We start from the raw sequence: 20546 nt of genomic DNA, 5'->3' as shown, positions 1-20546 counted from the left end.
ACCGTTTCTTCAAAGAACAGGTATACTGTATATATTCTTTTTATTTCCTCCCGGGAATGTTAGTTTTATTTACTTTTGTATTTCATTTTTTTTCTGTTGTAATTGTATTAAAATATGTTTGAAATTTTCATGCTGGCTTGTTTATTACAACCCATTGTGGTATACTTCAGTATTAATTGTAATTATTCCTATACAGGATCTGGCATTTTTAAGAGTTAATTGTTTAGTTTTAGGCTTATTTGAGTTAATAATTTCATTTAACGGAAGCTTTTAAATGGCGCAAATAAGTCAAACAATTGAGCACAGAAATCAGGTGTATTAACAGTATTAAGTTATTTTTTGATGCAGTTGGTGATTTACACAAGTTTAATTCTATTTACATGGGCACCCAATGGTATACCATATCTGTTTACTGCACAAACTTTCAAATATGCGCCTCTCGGTAGCTGCTGGGTAAGTTGATCAAACATCCTTGAAAGCTGGTCAGATGACCGGTCCTCTAACTTTAAAGATTACCCCCCACTCTTAAGAAAAACATTTTGGGGCAGATTCATTTAGCTAATTCAGTCCAGACCTATTCAATTAGGTCCCGCATCCCCACATGTTAAGCCCCAGAGTCCAGGAGGAAAAAGATGCACAAAGCGTGCCTTCTGTGACTTAACACAGGGAAAACCATAGATTCCTGCACTTAGCACTTATGTGTTACCTGCGGTTTTACCACCTGGGGAAAATGCAGAAAAATGTAATAGCTCCGGAAGTTAAACCTGGAGCTTTATCCATGCGGTACACATGGCCAGTAATTGAATCTGTCCCTTGAAGTGAGAGCAGTACTGAGCCTACCCATTGGCATAACCTATACTTGTTAGTGATAATTAGCCGGGTTTATGTGGCTAACCTGAAATCCATAGACAAGTGACAACACAATGGGTGTGCAGTAAGCATCAGTGAGATTAACCTAAACTATCTGGCTATAAACGTTGCAGTCCAGCTGTTACTGCCATGTAATGACTTACCAGTTATTAACGTTTGGTACGCCCTACAAAGTCAACAGATGGGTAGTGTCCTGTAATAAATGTTAGAGAAATCCTGGATGTTTTATTTGTTGTATTGATTTGAAACCTTAATGTGCATGTCTGTCTCTAGAAGATCATTACCCGTCAAATAAGACCCACGCAACGCTACCTCTTCTAATCACTGAATCTGTCCTAGAATTTCTAGACTGCGTGTCTTGTATTTGGGAGTGTTTAGTTACCTTACCTGGGATAATGACAGACCCGTAAAACAGGTGGTTGGGTACCTGATCATGATTTAAGGCTACGTAATTGTCTTAAAACACTAGAAACACACATTTAAACATTACTTTATTCACAATGTGTTGATATGGGACCCGAACATGGGAATGGAGCAAACACTGGTCTGAAAAACACAAATGTTTATAGACTCCGAGCAATCACATTAGCAAAACCTTCACAATGCATTTAACGTGCCCCATTCAAATACCAGCCAGTATGTACCTCAAAGTATTCTTCAGAGTGAGCTCTTGGGGTAGTGGAGGCTTGAAGCTGAGCACGCTCATTGATGGCAAGGGTTGGGTACGGTTTGTTGCCTTGTTGGAAAATGTTGAAAGAACTCAGACCGGGATAAATGATATTCAGATAGCTGTCGCATAGCGGCAAACCGTAAAATGACAGTGGGGAGGTACTAGACTGGCTTGCACAGAGCCCTGACCTCAGTCCCATCAAATGTCTTTCAGTACCCAACCTAACTAATGGTCCTCATGTTCCAAAATCTAGTGGAGAGCCTTCCCAGAGAAGTGGTGGCTGTTTATAGCCACTAACTCCATATTAATGCCCATGGTTTTGGTCTATGGGGCTGATTCAGAGATGGATGGTAAAGGCACAGCCGCTGCGTCTTTGTGCGGACTTATGCATAAGCCGCAGATGGAGTCTTTAGTAAGAGATTCCCACTGCCGGCTTCCATGATCCACTACTGTGTCCAGGTAAATCTCACTGCTGGGGCCAGTAAAGCTGCGTTCCAGTACTCAGCCATTGGCTTCAGCACATCCAGAAAACTGGGCCGACACTCCACCGTTTCTGGAACGCCCCCCCCTTCCCAAATGCCAGCAGATTGTCAGTTATGCTGCGACTTTTCGGGCAGTGCGAGCGACTTAGCAGGACCTGATTTGCAAATGCTCAGTGCAGCTCCTGTGCATGTGCCGATCTGCAAATGTTGGAGGTGTATGTAAATAGCGAATTTACAAACCACTCTGTAATAGGCCTAATGTGCAAGCCTATGTGTTGTACTCAGGTGTCCACATAGTTTTGGCCATGTTTGTGCAGGTAGTTAGATGTGAGCTTTGCCTGCTGGCTTGTGCACTGAACTGATCAGCTGAGGCCTCCAGCTCCACAAGTAGATTACAAGCAACTTTTAAATATACTTATTTCTTTCTACTAGACAGCAGCAGCTAATGACAATGAAAAACAGCCAGCTTTTTGGTGTATCAATGTAGCTAGTTTTTTAATTTCTTTGTTTAGTGAATATTGATGAACAGTATGTAGCCTTAATTTTCTGTTTCACTTGCCAGCCCTTCCCATGGGGTGTGATATGTATTACCGCCGGCCACCACCAGCGGCTGCCCGACAAAGGAGGAAATCCTGATCGTCCTAAAGGTAAGTATTGTCTAACCTAACCCTCCCTTAGGGGTGCCTAACCCTAACCTCCCTCCCTGTGCCTAACCCTAACCCCCCTTCCCCGCTGCCTAACCCTAAGTCCCCCCCCCCGGGGTTGCCTAACCCTCCCATCTGCTCGATCTGGATGACTGGCGCCGGTCTCCAGACGTCGAGTAAATGACAGGCGTCTAGGTTTAGACTCCTGTCATTCGACCCTAGTCTGGATAAAGCAGTCGGCATTTAGACTGTCGGGTTCCAGACTACATCCCTTCCCATGTGTCTCTTGTTGAAAGCATGAACAAGGGCAGGCACTGTAGTTCTGTAATGCACTTATTGCATCTAATCTGTATGCGTTTCCTGTAGGTCGGCAGTATGCTATTGTTATATGAACAGGATTTGGCTTTCCTATGTAAAAGACACACATCCTTCTACTAATGAGGACCCTTAAATGGACCATGCTGTGCAGCTGGTTTATTAACAGTTTGTTTTTACACTGGAGCACCATCCTAGACTCTGCTAAAAGTAACTTGCAAAGGACAATGATCAGAACAAACCTGGGAGGATCAAATCCCCCAATATGACTGGCCACATGTGGCCCAGCTTAGTATACATTCTGTTTCAGTGGAATCCTGATAGATAAAACCAGCTATTCTGTTTTAGTTTTCAAAATTTGAGGCATATTCAATTAGCCACGAAAAGTCCTATACTTTTTGCACGCCGGACTTTTCGCCGATATCGCTGGTTATACATGCGAAAAACTATCGTGCGTGTTCCCGCTTATCCCTGTATCCAATTCCAAAGGACGCGAAAACTGCACCCAGCGAAACTCAAAACAGGAAAAGTGCTGTCAGATTTGGGGAAATCGCCTGACACCCCCCAAAAGATGCACTTACATTGGGAATCATGGTAGATGTCGCCGAATACCCTGCTGAAGCTACTTGGGGTACTTAAATACTCACATTAGCTGCTAATTAGCGTCTTTGCACAAGTGGTGAAGAATAGCATTTAGCAGTTTTTTTGGGAGAAAATAACTAGTTCCAGCAAATTTGGGATACATGAAAATGGGTGCAAGCATGGTTAAAAATTGCAAAAGTGAGGTCTCAAAAAGCGTTAAAAACGCACCTTTAGCAAGCACCTGCAATCAACCCCCCCAAGTCTATTTTGCTAGTTTTTACGTTTGTACCCCAACTTTGAACTTTTTCGCTCCCTTTTGCAAAGTCCATTTTTTGGGGGTGTATTTTAAGAATTTTTTGACTGTTTACCTTTGGGGACCTGTCCTAAAAGTGCAGGGGGGTTTCCCCACCTTTGCACCCCAAAACCCGAATTCTGCACTTTTTTTCCCAACAGCTATTCATAGGCGAAACTTTTCCGCCGGGTACATTGCATTTTCGCACCGGCAAAGTCGCAGCAATTGAATACGGGGACAAGTTTCCGCTGGTGACATTACGTCATCGGCGAAACTTTTGCGACAAATACAGCTTTTCTCCGCTAATAGAATACGGCCCTATATAGTGAAACTAATGCACAAATATAACCTGTCCACTGGCCTGGTTCAAGTCTTGCCCCCCCATTTCTCATTCTTTATACCCACCAGCCCTCCTTGTTTAAAAAAAAAAAAATTTCTTTTGAGACACTGCACATAAGCACAATCAAATACATCAAAATAACAATCACGAAAAGTATAGATATACATAGAATACAGTAGATATATAGATCATAGTTGTTTTGGACATAGTATAGGAACAGTGTGTCTACCAAGGGAGAGGAAAAAAACAAAAACAAATCAAAAACCATACATACATATATATAGCTTATGATAGCAGTTCTCCTCCATGTAAACACTGTATATATCCTGGTTACCAGATCATACTGTATATCAGATAATATTTGAAACTTTCAACATCTGACAAATACAACCTCCACCAGCCCTCCTTGTCTGTCACTTTACCCCTTAACCATCTACCTTTTAATTCTCTCCCTATTTGTCCAACTCTTTCCCTTTTTCTATAGGGTCATTGCACCCAGCCTAATAGAAACACAGATGGAGACTCGCACCAATAAACAAAAATATATTGAAAATGTTTTGGGTGTCAGTGTCCTCAGTTGGGGAATTTCAATGATAACTAGAAAAGTAAAATACACTTTAATATGAGGAAATTATTAGGAAAGTGCAGGTGCAATCGCCAAGTCACTCAGCACTGTTTGAAGGACTTCTGTGCATTATACAGCGTACACTATGGTGGTCGTCTTTTTACTTGTCCGGTTCCTTTAAAGTCACCAATTTAGAATTTTCTGTCACTCAAACTTCTCTTGGTAAGTATTTCCCAATACAATGTAGACCTTTGGTACACCAGCTGTATTGTGTTACTTAATATGAATAGGAAGACCACAAGTACCCGGATGTGTACAGAGAGGACACAGAGGGTAAGTAAGTGCACCTGGGGGATACGGGGCGCCGCCCCACCAGACACTGCTTACACACCTCGCGTAGTGACTCTTGCACAGCCCAGTTCAGCCCACCACCGAGTGATCTGCACAAGACATCACTGCATGCCCAATAACTGATGTACTTTATTCACTTATCAACTATCCTATCTTCACTTAGTAAGGCATCTAAGCACGGGACTTGGTAAGATGTATGTTATTTGGGTAAATATCCATAAAACAAGAATCCAGTATATAACCTATAGGTACACATTCATTGTTTTAACGTAGGAGCTTTGTGACTCCCAATAAACATATCAGTAAGAAACATATACAGTGTGAGCCTCATCTGTACACACACTATGTTAAATTCATTTGAGCGCAGTACCCCCCTCCAGTAAATATTGCCAGCTATATTGTGTGTCTCAGTAAGGATCCCCCAATACAATGTCGATCTTTGGTACATCAGCTATGTTGTGTCTCAGTAAGTATTTACCAATACAATGTAGATCTTTGGTACACCAGCTATATTGTGTCTCAGTAAGGATCCCCCAATACAATGTAGACAGCTGGTGTACCAAATATGTTGTGTGTCTCAGTAAGGATCCCCCAATACAATGTAGACAGCTGGTGTACCAAATATATTGTGTGTCTCAGTAAGGATCCCCCAATACAATGTAGACAGCTGGTGTACCAAATATGTTGTGTGTCTCAGTAAGGATCCCCCAATACAATGTAGACCTTTGGTACACCAGCTATGTTGTGTGTCTCAGTAAGGATTTTCCAATACAATGTAGATCTTTGGTGAGCTCCACATCCATAGGTGTCTTCCAGCCTTTTTGCCTCTGGTTTCTCGCCTGGGCAAGGTAAGGTAGCTTTGAGAGGCCCTCATTCACATCAGTCTTTTTTTCCTATTCTCTTCCAGATTAGTCTTGTGGCTTCTCATTGTAGTCTTTTGTGGAGCAGTATGTTCTGGGCTTTGCTCTATCCTCCATACAGAGCACATTATTGTTTCACTCTTTCCCCAGGACTTTTGTACTATTGCAATATCTCCACCTTCTGCCAGTGTAATCAAATCAACTTTGCATGATGTAACGTAATAAGAGCATGTCTGGGCTCACATTCCATTATGTAACCAGAAGTGTGATAAAATGATTTGCCCGTCCTTTTGTTGCACAGTCCTTTCATGCCACTTGGTCCAACCTGAATTTTGCAACTGTCATTCTTACTCAATGCATCAAAACCAATTTCCTTGCACCCACAGCCAACAATGTAAACCCGCCCTCACTGGTATCTTTCCTATTTCCAGTGCTTGGGTCTGGCTCACTAGTTGTACTAGTTCTCTCAGCATCTGGAGCATGTACGCATGCTGTGTCCCATCATATACAACATATCTCTGTGAGACTTAGGAGAGCGTTACCAACGTGCTGGGCAATCTCTTTAGACCCAGTACTCCAAGTGGCAGCAGCTTAGTACAGGGCTTGACAAATTTTTCTAAAATCTAGGAGCCAGGATGAAAGTGTAGGAGCCAGACCACCGCCCCCCCAAAAAAAAGATTACAGGAGTGAGTAAGGAGCACAGCTCTGTATGTTATACAACTGTTATACACTCTATAATAGTCCACAAAATGATCACAGTTGAATGGATACAGTAAAATGGAGGCCCCCTCACTGCTCTGCACAGCTCCTCTGCCCCACTCCCCAGTAATAGCGGACCACATTTCACATACAACAATGGTGCCAGAAAGTACAACTAAAAACCTCCCTCCCCTCGTGGTCACACCATATCCCTCTGATAGTGTTCACTCTAGCTTCGGTGGCAGGCAGGGCGCCGGAGCTAGAGAGGGCACCTCTATAGGACGCGTCCCCTTTTCCTCATACTTAGGGGCGTGCCCGGCACTTACGGACACGCCGGGCAGCCCCCAAGCGCTGCAGACAAAGAGAATAGATGCCGGGCGCATGTCCCCGGCGTCTATTCTCTAGTGGTGACCGGGTCACTGCACATTTCTCCACCCGCGGGACACTGCGACCCGCGGGTGAAGACTGCACCCGCAGGCTGAGGGCAGGGTGCTTTTTGCCCTCCTTCTGGAGGGCAGGGTGCTTTTTGCCCTCCTTCTGGAGGGCAGGGTGCTTTTTGCCCTCCAGAAGGAGGGCAGGGCGCTTTTTGCCCTCCAGAAGGAGGGCAGGGCGCTTTTTGCCCTCCTCCTGGAGGGCAGAGTGCTTTTTGCCCTCCAGAAAGAAACAGCCCATCGGGAACGCTACTCTGAAGCCGCTCCGCAATCCCTGGGCACGCATAGAACCTACTACCGGAGAGCTCTATGCAGCCAGAAATAGGAGACAGTAGACAGCCGGGACATATAGGAGGATCGGCGTAGACTCGGACAGACAACAGGGATCAGAGCAGGCCAGGATGGAGAGGAGTCGTCAGCTCAGGCCAGGACGGACACAGGCACAGCAGTCACCGCAGACGACACTCAGCACATGCACTCCTGTGCATGATATGAACACAGCAATACTATAGCCACGAATCTCGCTGATGAGGATCTGCTTCCTCCCTCACTGCAAAATCTGGTAGCCAGGCAGCAAAATCTGGTAACCATGGCTACATGGCCCTGGAATTTGTCAAGCCCTGGCTTAGTGAATTCTGACAAACTTCATAGACCCTTCTAATTCTAATAAATAATAAAATAAATAAGTCATGTTACACTAGGAGTCAGTCTTGGCAAGTAGTCACTAACGCACACTCTCTGTGCCAAAAGTTCACCATGCCCACTTGTAAGCACTGCAATATCATGGTGGTGTCTTGCTTTATTACAGAGTCTTTCTAGCAGGACCTACTTATGTGTTGGCCCTTTTGGAAGCGCTCTCTATTTACATTTGGTTATCTTGATTTCTAGGTTTCCTTTTGTAAGGAACTACAATACTATTTTAATTGTATTTTTATCCTGATGAACAGTAGTCTCTAGTCCCATCCTTCTCCTTCAGTGACCCTGACGCTGCTCTTCATTGCTGACATTCAGAGCTTGGAAGTGTCTGGGTCCCACTCTGGTGGTGGAAAGGTGCATGTTATGTGGGCAAATGCCATTCCATCACCTGGCATGCCTTATTGTGGGTTTTTTTTTATTTTTTTTACGAGAAATGCAAACTCAAAAAGGTTTATTATGTCCTAGCATTTAGGATGATTGTTTCCTGCAAATTGCTTGCAGTGCTCACACCCATACAGTTTGTGTCAGGGAATACATATGATTGACCGGCGGTCAGAAGACCAACAGCAGCATCCCGATGTTCAGGATCCCGACAGTGATCCTAGGCCGGTAAGTAGCCTAACCTTTACCCGAGGGTGCCTAACCCTAACCTCCCCCGGTGGTGCCTAAACCTAACACCCCCCCCTCCCTTCCTGCACAATAAACCATAACTTTCCCCGGGTGGTGCTAAACCCTAACCTCTTCCCTGCCAGGTGCCTTACCCTCCCCGGGAGATTTCTAAACCTAATACCCCCCCGCCCCCCCCAATATCCCTGGCCTAACCCGCATACTTACCATTGGGATGCTGGCAATCTGGATGCAGACCTCAGTATCTTCATCTTTTTGGGATGGCAGTGTTGGCATTCTTCGCGCAGTTGGTTTATTGACGTCTGGGTATCTTGACCGCATCCCTGTGTTAGACATGTGTACTTTAACAACATCCAGCAGACTTCTTTTTGTGAGCAGTAAGACATTTGGAAACCTCCCCCAACCCCTCCCTGGTTAGCGTTTGTGTTGTCAGTGATTGCCTTTGAACATGTAGTGTCCTGACATTGAACACTGTCTGTTCAGTCATGAGAAACTTCCCTTAGGCTGCTCTGTGATCTGACTTGTAGCTAAGCCATGGTGGTTCCCAATGCTGGGAGCACAGAATGGTCTGCAAGTTATGGCTATTGGAAATGGGGGATTTGGTGATAAATAGCTGCATTTTCTTTCTTGTGGTTATCATTCAGGTTGCTTTCTACTCCGATTTTATGAAAGGTTACATGCTCCAGGCTTTTCCTGGCGTCCTACACACTGACGGGTGATAGAGGACAGGGAAGGAACTGCCATGCTCTTGTGCCATGTCAGATACCACCTTGTTTAACTGCCTTGCAGGGAATTTCTGACTTTAGAGGAAATGTACAAAGTACAGAAGCAAATACACAGATCCATTTAGATGTCAATCATACAAGCCAGAAACTGCATCTGGGCAATTACTGTGACCTGGCCAAGGTTTGTGCAGACATCCAATACCCCCAGTCAGGTGGGCGTATCTGCGTTTGTATAGATGCCATAATGCTGTGTTTTTACTGTTTTATAGCATGTTATATTAAGACTAGAATGACCTGATCAGTTCTGAGCTGCTGGACAGGTGCTCCTGTGTAATGTACTGTACGCTGCTCACTATGTACCTACATGTCTGATCACTGGCAGAATGCCGGGCCTGTGCAGATGACCTGTGACAAGATTCTTACCATTACAATGTAGCCCCTTACATGTCACCAGTGTTTTGGCAGTGTATATGAAGTGCTGGCATTACAATAGTACTTCAGTACAAATAACTGCAAAATACAAATCCAGCTATACGTGCTTACTGCTGGTGTAAAAAAAATGTTTTCATTACATTAACCTAACGCTGGGAATGTGTACCTGTCCAAACATGTGACTGGATTACAACATACAGATTTACAAACTGCACATGTGATAGGGCTATAAAACGACAGTGTACACAATTCTTTATCCAATGCAGCATTAGAAAATGCAGTGATCAAACTTTCTCTGGCACGTCACAATCTGTGGCAGGAAGGGAATGGGTATGTAATACAGGCAGCTGGGATGTCTCCTGTCAAAATACAGACAGCGCCATCCCGATGGTGGGTATCCCGCTAGGGGTCGGGTAAGTATACTTACCTCTCCCCGTAAACCTAACCCTCCCTTAGTGCCTAAACCTAACCCCCCCTCTCCCCCCCAAAAAAATAATTATCTAACACTAACTCCGCCATGCTGCCTAAACCTAATACTCCCCTTGCGGCTAACGGCTAAGACGCTCTCTGCTTACCCTCGTTCGAGCATGCCATCCGCCAGTCTGCGAGCTACATCCCGCAGGAAGATGCAGAGAGTAAAGACTGCATACCGATTGAAGCTCCATCTGTTTATGTATTACAATTGGTAGCCGTAAGTGCTGTCCAATAGTAAACAAAATGCATAGTTACCTGTCCTTGATCTCACCTGGATGGTGGTTAAAAGGCTTTGATTAATACTGTTATAGATATGTCGCCACCATTTCAGTTTCCGCTTCACCCTTTTATTATATAGTGCCTTGTGCACAGTGCCAGATTAAGGTCCACACTGGCCTGGAGCTGATATTTATGAAAGGCCTATTGTGTCACTGTAGGGGGACAAGCACCGCAGTCGTGTGATGTGGGGATGTGCAAGGGGCACTGTAGGGTGTGGCTAGTTGTGTGAAAATGGTGAATGATCAAACATTTTAAACCGCCTCCATATCAGCCAGCCGCCAACATTAAAAATAACCAGAACAAACATTCAACAACAAAAAGTCCTCATAATAAACAAGGCCAGGATATGTTCTGTCTTACCTGCACTTGCATCCTTGACATCTTGTTCCAGATGTCAGCTGGTAATGTAAAGGTGCCCACACATATAGTGACATTTTACACGATCTGGCCGATTTTGACGAATCGTGACGACGAATCAGGTTAAAAAAAAAAGTACAAATCGTGAGTTTATACTCACGAGCACAATGCCGATGCGCGTCCCCGCTCGTCGTGCATCGCAACTTCTGATCTGCCGTGCTGTAGGGCAGATTAGCCAATCTGGGATGCAATGCATTGGCTGCAAGATAGATCTTTAGTCAGATTGGACATCTTTAACTCCAAATCGTGATCACGACGGCAAGGGAGCTCCCGTGAAAGTTCATGATGAAATTGGCCATAAAATCGTATCGTGAGGACATCGGTATGTGTGTGGGCACCTTTAAGTTCCGTTGGTGCTTGTCTAAAATTTGGCATGTCTGGAAGAGAATACTGTAGGTAATAAACTACTTAACTGGATAATATTTTTTTCCCCAAAATTGTATAAAGAAAAATGATCAGATCATGTAAATAGTCATTAAACCTGATTCAGTATAATTTAATAAATATGCAGATTTGTTAATAAAATTATACTGAATCAAAGTTAAATAGCTGTTATTTTTGACTATTTAAAAAATAGACCAATAGGTTTGATCACCACCTCCCTCCACATCTCACTGCCACCTTCCTAATATCGCCCTGATTCCCCTCTCCATAGTTTTGTCATTACTCCTTTCATAGCTCTCATTGTTCGTTTTCTCCATATCTCACTACCCCCCATAGCTCACACTGCCCCCTCATATCTCACTGCTCCCCCCTGCAGCTCACTGCCCCATTACCCCTCACCACTCCCCACCACACCTCACTGCACCCTTACTGATCAGACTGCCCATATCACTGCACACCATAGCTCATACTGCCCCCCTACTACTGCCCATATCACTGCACCCCATAGCTCACACTGCCCCCCCATATCTCACTGCTACCCACCTCCGCAGCTCACTGCCCCCACGCCTCACTGCTCCCCCTGCAGCTCACTGCCCCATTACACCTCACCACTCCCCACCACACCTCACTGCCCCCTTGCTGATCAGACTGCCCATATCACTGCACCCCATAGCTCACACTGCCCCCCCATATCTCACTGCTACCCACCTCTGCAGCTCACTGCCCCCACACCTCACTGCTCACCCCTGCAGCTCACTGCCCCATTACCCCTCACCACTCCCCACCACACCTCACTGCCCCCATGCTGATCAGACTGCCCATTTCACTGCACCCCATAGCTCAGTGCCCCCTCACTTTTCCCCCAGCTGCTCACTTCCCCCTCACTGCTCCTCTTCACACATCATTGCTCTCCATGCAGCTCACTGCCTCCCTACTGCTCACACTGCCCTGTCACAGCTCCCTACCCACATTGCACCTTATGCCCCCCCCCCCCCCACAGCTTATGCTGGCCATACACTATGCGATGCCCCGTGTAGTGCGACAGCCGAACCGTCAGCAGACGGATTGCGCTGTCACTGCCGACATTCGTGCGGTCCCCGCAGACCGCACGACATGCCGGCTTCCCCTCCACCATTTGATTGGGATCATACATCGCATCCAGGTCAGATGGTTTTGCAGGAACACCTGGGGATGCCATGTACGATCCCGCGGGAGCGCGCAGCACGATATCAGGTACGATATCATGCCCATACACTGCACGATATAGCACCTATATCTGCCAATCCGTCGGATAGGCACGTATATCGTGCTGTGTATGGCCACCTTTACTTCCCCATCACACCTCACTGTCCACATCACACCTCACTGCTCCCCTTGCAACCTATCATTCTCATCACTGCCCCCACAGCTCACACTTCCCCCATCACATCTTACGGCTTTCCCTGCAGCCCACTGACCCCTGTCACCCCACTGCTCCCCCTACACCTCACTGCCCTCATCACACCTCATAGCTTACTGCTGCAGCTCACTGCCCCCTTACACATCACTTATCCTCCTGCAGCTCACTGCCCCATCACAGCTCACTGCCCCCTTACACATCACTTATCCTCCTGCAGCTCACTGCCCCATCACACATCACAGCTCTCTCCCCCTTACACCTCACTGCTCCCCTTGCAAATCACTTCCCCCTTAAACCTCACTACTGCCCCAACACACCTCACTGCTCCTCTACTGTTCTAAATGCACCCATCACAGCTCACACTGCCACCCTTACATCCACACTGCTCCCCTTATGCCTCTGAAAGCCTTTCATACTATCCATTTCACTCAGCACCTTAATCGACCCCCAAACACACACACGCTCACATACACTACTCCTCTGATTGCAGCACTGCTCAGTCCCTTGTAGCCCCGCCCCCCTGCTCAGACGTCTCCTCTCCGGGTTATGTGTTTGCAGTGTTCTCCCCAGAAATTTTTTCCAGCCGGGTGGGGGCCTTCGCAATTATGGGCGCCGGGAAAAGGTATCTCCCTTACCAATCCAGCCCGACAGGTCTCAGGCTGCTTCCCCACTGGCTGTCAAAAGTGCCCATCATGCAGTGCCCCCTGTATTTGTTCCTATTATACAGTGCCCCCTGTAGTTTTCCCCTTTATCCATCGCCGCCTGTAGTTTAGCTTTGCCCTTAGGTGCCCCCAGACTGGTCCCTTATGTAGTGCCCCCAGACTGGTCCCTTATGTAGTGCCCCCAGACTGGTCCCTTATGTAGTGCCCCCAGACTGGTCCCTTATGTAGTGCCCCCAGACTGGTCCCTTATGTAGTGCCCCCAGACTGGTCCCTTATGTAGTGCCCCCAGACTGGTCCCTTATGTAGTGCCCCCAGACTGGTCCCTTATGTAGTGCCCCCAGACTGGTCCCTTATGTAGTGCCCCCAGACTGGTCCCTTATGTAGTGCCCCCAGACTGGTCCCTTATGTAGTGCCCCCAGACTGGTCCCTTATGTAGTGCCCCCAGACTGGTCCCTTATGTAGTGCCCCCAGACTGGTCCCTTATGTAGTGCCCCCAGACTGGTCCCTTATGTAGTGCCCCCAGGCTTAAATAGTGTCCCCCTTAGCAGCCCCCCCCCTTTATCCAGGGCCCCCCTTAGCAGCCGCCCCCCTTTATACAGTAACGCATACTCGCAAAAGAAAAAAAAGACAACTTACCTGATCCCCGCTCCAGCCGACGACCGCCGCTGCTCCCGGCCCGCTCTGCACTATGGGAGAGACGTCATGACTTCTCCCATCAACTGCTGTGGGGGGAGGCGGAATGGGAGCTCATGAGTGAGCTCCAGCCAGCTCCCTCCGTGGCTGCAGCAGCCAGTCGGAGTCTGTATGACTCATTGGCTGGCTGCTATGACAAACACACAGCTGCCGCTGTGTTTCTGTGTAGGGCAGACTGCTTCTCACTGCGGTCTGCCCTACACTTGGGGGGGGACACTAGCGGTGGGTGCGGGCCCCAGTGCAATGCATCGGCTGCACCGTCGCTAGTTCTCAGTGCAGCACAACTGCCGGGCAGTGGGGAATTTTTAGTGTTCACTCTAGCTCCGGCGGCAGCAGGGCACCGGAGCTACAGAGGGCAACTTTGTGCGTGCGTCCGAAAGGGGGCGTGTCTATAAGATGCGTCCCCCTTTTCGTCATACTTGGGGGCGTGCCCGGCACTTACGGACACGCCGGGCAGCCCCCAAGCGCTGCAGACAGTGAGAATAGATGCCGGGTGCATGCGCCCGGCGTCTATTCTCCGGCGGTGACCGGGTCACCGCACATTTCTCCACCTGCGGGACACTGTGACCCGCGGGTGAAGACTGCACCCGCAGGCTGTGAGGGTAGGGCGCTTTTTGCCCTCCTTCTGGAGGACAGGGTGCCGCGCCCCGCTAAAACAGCCTAGCGGGAACGCTAGATTTTTACCGGGCGGACTGCCCGACAAAGCATGGGGAGAACACTTGTTTGGAACAGTCCTGATTCCTGTAGTCCTGCCCTATTTGTGGCACATAAAGCCTGTAATAGGAGCGGCCTGGGGGCTGTTTTCTTTCTGCCCACCCCTTTCCTGGACTGTTTATTTTCATGGGAGGCCTGGAGCTGCAGCTCCATCCGCCCCATTGTTAATCCAGCCCTGCTTGTGCAATGTTCCTGCAGCAGCTCAATGCTACTTGTGAACAAGCACTAGAGGAGGAGGGGGGCGCTTTGACAACCATCAGTATGTATGAAATACTGCCATCATGACTAATCTGGGGAGAAATTAACTACACACAGGAGCAGAATGTCCTTCTATACTGGTCCCGCCAGGTATAGCCCAGTGTGGTCACTCCCTCCATGAGACTGGCTAACCTACTCACATCGAATAGTCTGTGGCTAGCATTACTGCCTCACAGCACTGAGGTCATGAGTTCAATTCCCAGTCATTGCCAATCGGTGTGTGGAGTTTGTATGTTCTCCCTATGTTTCCTGTGGGTGCTCTGGTTTCCTCCCACTCTCCAAAACAAATTACTGATGGGTTAATTGGTTTCTGAATTTTTTTTTTAAATATCACTGGTGTATGTGTCCATGTGCTAGGGAATACAGGGGGCGATTCAATTCAGCAGGAGCTATTCAATTCAGCGCGCCGTTAGGGCGACTAAACAATTTTTTTCTTGCACCCTCCTGAGGGTGTGGGGAGAAATCCGATTAAAGTGTCTGGTATAGTGCGGCGCTAACAGCCACGCGGCCAGCACTTTAGTCTGAGAATACCGGTTCTCACCGCTAAACACCCAGGTTAAGAGCCGGATTCAATTTGAGCTCAGCCGCGATACTTTTCCGCCTGCGAAGTAGGCGAAAAAGTATCGCCGTATTCAATTTGAAAGTAGGCGAAAACGGGACCCGGCGAAACTCAGGCTGATTTCTCTAAAACTGACAGTACTTTCCGCTTGTTTAAGACCCCCCAAAAGATGCTCTGCTATTCAACTCCCGCTGAATTGAATCTCCTCTATAGATCGTATACTGGGGCAGGGACTGATGGGAAGGAGTAAAAGATATATTGTGAACTCCTGCAGAACATGCGCCATGTACAGATAACTGTCAATAATCTGACGTATGCTACCCCTTACACCGTGGAATAGCTTATGTCCGTCTTCTGCAGTGATTCTAGTGTAGATGCGTAACTTGCTCTCCAATGTCAGTGACCAGATAGCACTATACATTTCTAGAGACTGTAAAAGACCCAGCCCTCCCCTGTTTGCATGGATTTCATAGTTCAGTATATCAAATACAACCGAACTGGGAAAGTGGAAGGATATGGGGCAGCCTTATTTTTTTATTTTTTTTAATTCAATACATTTTTATTGATTTTTTTTTATTTTTTTTTTATAAACTATTACAAACATAAAAATAAAATGACAGTGCTGAATTGTTGTAAGAACAGTGTATTGACATTTGTTGATTCACAATAAATTAATATTTTTTTTTTTCAGAGGGCATAGACATGATCTCATATTTGTTATAGTTTAAAACATCAAATATATGTGTGTATGTATATATATATATATATATAATTGTCAAATGTCTGAAGTTTTCCTATGTATGATGCATAATTGCGATTCAGCATGTCATATGTACTTGAGGCTTGGTTGATCGAAATTAACTGTAAATGACCATGTTTAAGCCTCTCAAATTGTTAAGAATATATATATATATATATATATATATATATATATTCTTAACAATTTCTGAGAGGCTTAAACATGGTCATTTACAGTTAATTTCGATCAACCAAGCCTCAAGTACATATGATGTGCTGAATCGCAATTAAGCATCATACATAGGAAAACTTATCAGACATTTGACAAGTATCATTAGGACTCTGTAAGCAATCACCAACAGACTTTTAATTGGCATGGCGAGCATATGACGATTCAAGAAAAACAGCGGCACTCACAGGACTTGAAATGAATAAGACTCACGACTCCAAAGGATCCTTTGGAGTCGTGAGTCTTATTCATTTCAAGTCCTGTGAGTGCCACTGTTTTTCTCTGTGTGTATGTATATATAATTTTTCATGTGAAACGACTTTGTTTACCAACGATAGCCACGTGTTAATGCTCGGGCCACAAGATGCCATCCATTCCCTAGCTATGCGCACCTTAGCGAGCATGCACATATTGTTTACAAATATTTTAGGGTATTTACCAATAGAATCATCTTCAATGTTAGCTGGAACACAGGATACCGGAGTGAGGACATCTTCTGGTATACCCGTATCTGATATAATGTCACATACTTCTTGCCAAAAAGTGTTTATCTTTGGACACTGCCATATAAGGTGCCAAAAATTTCCCTCTGGTGAATTACATTTAGAACGTTGTGTTTGCCCTACCCCCAGTTGCGTATAACAACCTAGTGGGTGTCATATATATACTCTGTGAAGTGTTAACAGCTGTATCTGTTGAAATCGAGCAGATACTGTGGCATTGCGTGGACTGGCCAGGGCTTCTTGCCACGCCTCGTCCGAGAGTGCACAAATATCATTTATCCATTTTTGTCTGATATGCACTAGGTCCGAGTCGTGATGCCCATCTAATAATTTATTATATAAAATAGAAATCAGGTGACGAGAACCTATGGACTTCATCATTATTTTAAGCGGTGAGTCGCAGAGGAGCCCCTCCGAATTGGGCATTAAGTGCATGTCTGAGTTGAAGAAACCTATGAAAGTATTCCCAAGGGACTTTAAACTCATCTTGAATTTGTTGAACATATTTCAGATATCCTTCTCTATATAATTGCCCTATAGATGTCACTCCCCATTTTCCCCATACCTCCCCAACTTGCAACTCCGAGAGCTCAGGAAGTGCCCTTGTGTGAGATAACGGGGTATCTGGATCTAATCCCTCCACCTTTAGAATCTGCGAGGCCAATCTCCAAATCATTAAGGGGTAGCCTTATTTTACAATGTGCACTAGCCTGAGACTTGAATACACTATAGGTTGTCTGTGGGTGGCAAAAGCAGTGACTATCACAAAGGTGGCTGCTGCAGTCATAGAATATATTAATCCAGAAAGCTGTTTATAGATACAATGCCACACAGAAATGAAAGGGAGCATTCTAGCACTGATCCCTACACTAGGTGGCTACCTGTTGGAATGTGAGGACCAATGAACAGCACCCTCCAAGTCTGCAGACTTTGCAGCTATTTTTAAGTGGACAAAAATGATAAAAACACTAACTCTGTATAAAGAAACTTTATAGGACTTTTGAAGCTGCAGCTGAGTATTCCTTTTATGGAAAGTGTTTCTTAGCATTTATTCTATTTCCCTTAGGACAAAAAAAGGTGCTTTGTTTGGATGTTTTGCCCAGATAACAAGGTGATGTATTGCAGAGTTTTGAGAGCAGAGCTGGTGGTCCCGATACTGGGTATTTGTAGAGTAAGCTTAATAGTGGGTTGTGGTTGATGCAGCGGTCTGATGCTTGTATTTGCACTGCTTTATGCATATTGTTCCTCTATAAGGCTGGCCATACTCTAGTCATGTGAGATATAACATGCAGGGCAACGAGCACTGTTGCAGGAAACCAGACCCACATCCTGCAAGCTGCAGAAAGCTTTATGTATATATGAATGCGCTGTAACATTGCTGGAGATGTCCTGTTGGCTCAGTATGCCTGTATTACAGCAGTCTGGTTCTCATTACAGTTGTTTCCATTTATGGTGTCACCAACTCTTAGCTTTTTTTTTTTTCTTTTCTGAAGTACTTTCAGTCAATTGATACTAGCAAGCAGTATCTTGTATTGGCAATCTTCTGCTTACACACGTCCTTACAGCAAGTTGTTTTACATGAGGGTGGGTCTGGTTAGTGCATTCCTGTAAAATCATCAGATGCGTTTTTGAAAAACTGAGCTCTGTAACTAAACAAAAAAAAAACCCCACTGGTTTCTAGTATCGGACTACTGCGAGGGCATTTTATTGACATTAAAACACACATCACTGCTTTTACCTTGCTTTTATTAGCCTATATCTAGTTTCAGTCCTTATTGCTTATGTATTTGGGTGAAAAATATTAAGGTATGCGCTAAGCATATGCCAGACAGCAGACTAAGTCATTTTTATCAATTATTGGGTTTCGGACCCAGCAATTTTAATTTATTATTGCCCCTATTGGCAGTAATGAGATGGTGTATATACTGGCTGAATGTAATAACAGGCACACGCAGCGATGTGTTTGGAGCACTCTTCAGGACTCCCACTGACCACACATGTGCCCGGGGCATGGTAAATCAGCCCTCAGAGAAACTTATGGGGGCTGGAGGGGCTCTCCATGGTACATTAGAGGGATACTTCAATATTTACATTTTTTGTGGGGAATATCTCGCAAATATAATCTGAATATGTTGTTCCGTAGAGAGAGTAATCAGGTTTTCTAACCACCCTAATTGAATACAATGGTGTTTGAGGGTTTTGGTATGAAAAAAATTCATATATATATAATATAATGTCCTAAGTGGATGATACACGTTGGGAAGCTGCCTCCTCCTCCTGCTGCCTTGTGAACTTTGAACTGTTCTATCAGATAAGCATTTTTTTTTTTTTTAAATTCTTATTCCTTTTAAATGTCATTTATTTTCCTCTGTGTATTTTATGACTGACCTATAGTTCTGTGTAAGCTTTTTATGGTATTAAGTACATTTATTATCTGAAAGCTGTATGAAACAACAAAAGGATTGTTTATATAGTTTACACATAGCACTTTATAAATATATATATATATATATATATATATATATATATATATATATATATATATATATATATGTCCTCTAGCAATGCTGTTTCCTCTATGGGAAATAGGACTTTATGGGGGAATTCAATTGTCATTGCTGGGATGTAGCTCCCGGGTTGAGCTCCTATTCAGTTGCTCATGCTGTAAACACGTGACCATCGGAATTCTGCTCGCATCCACCTGTGGCTTAAATCGGCGTTAATTAGTACCTCGGGGCTAGCCGCAGGGCTACAGTGTATGTACCAGCATCATGTCTGGCACTTAAGGCGGGAATTGCCGTTAAGACTAATCTCTGGGCATTAGTCACAGTAAGGTGCATCTCTGTCAAGTGCTGGGCACGATGCATGAGGTTGAATAGCTCCGAGCACTTTCCTGGGAGCTACGTCCCCGCAATAAGAATTGATCCCCCCCCCCCCCCTATGTGCCAAATCACTGCTTTGCCATGAAATGTTCATCCTTAAGAGTGCCCAGTTTTGGACAATGCTCCCGCAATGGTCACACCCAACACAGTGTAGTAAACTATGGCCTTCCCTGACAGCTCTATGGAAGGGAATAGACTAATGATTTGTGTGTTTCAGCCTGTTTCCAAGGGGAGTGCTTGCCCAGGTTCCCGGCTTGTAATATAGAAGCAGGTCAGAGATAAGGGCTGGACTGGAACATGACATCACTACAGAAATGTCGTTTTATATAAAAATTTCTCAAAGTACAAAAATGAGTTATTCTGGTGTTTTGTGTTTTTTTTTTTTTACATTTCTAAAGTGTTTTTTTGTTGTTTTTTTTTTTAAATCAAAAGTTAAAATTTGCCAGTCAAGATGCCTTTAGGTTGTTTAGTTGAAGCCATTGTCACTGAGGTGCTTTGTTTCTCTCCAACAGAAAAGCAGGGCCCTGAAAAGAAGCGAATCAAGAAGGAACCTGCCAACCGGAAGTCTGGCTTGCTTTATGGTATTGGTATTTCTGGGATTCGGGCTGGGTACCCTTTGTCGGAAAGGCAGCAGGTTGCTTTGCTTATGCAGATGACAGCAGAAGAGTCTGCGAACAGTCCAGGTAACGAATGATCCTCTCATTAATGTAAGATGCTCCACCTTGTACTCTTAGGGAGGTTGCTATGTCATGTGACCTTAGAGCTACAGTACTA

At 45.3% G+C, this 20546-nt stretch overlaps 1 protein-coding gene across 1 annotated transcript in view; it reads left to right on the top strand.

Moving 5' to 3' along the window:
* ANKRD11 (ankyrin repeat domain 11) overlaps nt 1-20546 on the top strand; it is a 208706-nt gene that overhangs the window by 158522 nt on the left and 29638 nt on the right. The window contains exon 5 of the mRNA XM_088447357.1: nt 20285-20455. Coding sequence (XP_088303483.1) covers nt 20285-20455 — 171 coding nt within the window. The remainder of the gene's footprint in view (nt 1-20284; nt 20456-20546) is intronic.

The sequence above is a fragment of the Taudactylus pleione genome, unplaced genomic scaffold, assembly GCF_031769625.1.
Source record: "Taudactylus pleione unplaced genomic scaffold, aTauple2 ptg000430l, whole genome shotgun sequence".
In the NCBI taxonomy this organism is placed as follows: domain Eukaryota; kingdom Metazoa; phylum Chordata; class Amphibia; order Anura; family Myobatrachidae; genus Taudactylus; species Taudactylus pleione.
Note: the sequence above shows the minus strand (reverse complement) of the source record. Positions and strands in the feature narration are given on the sequence as shown.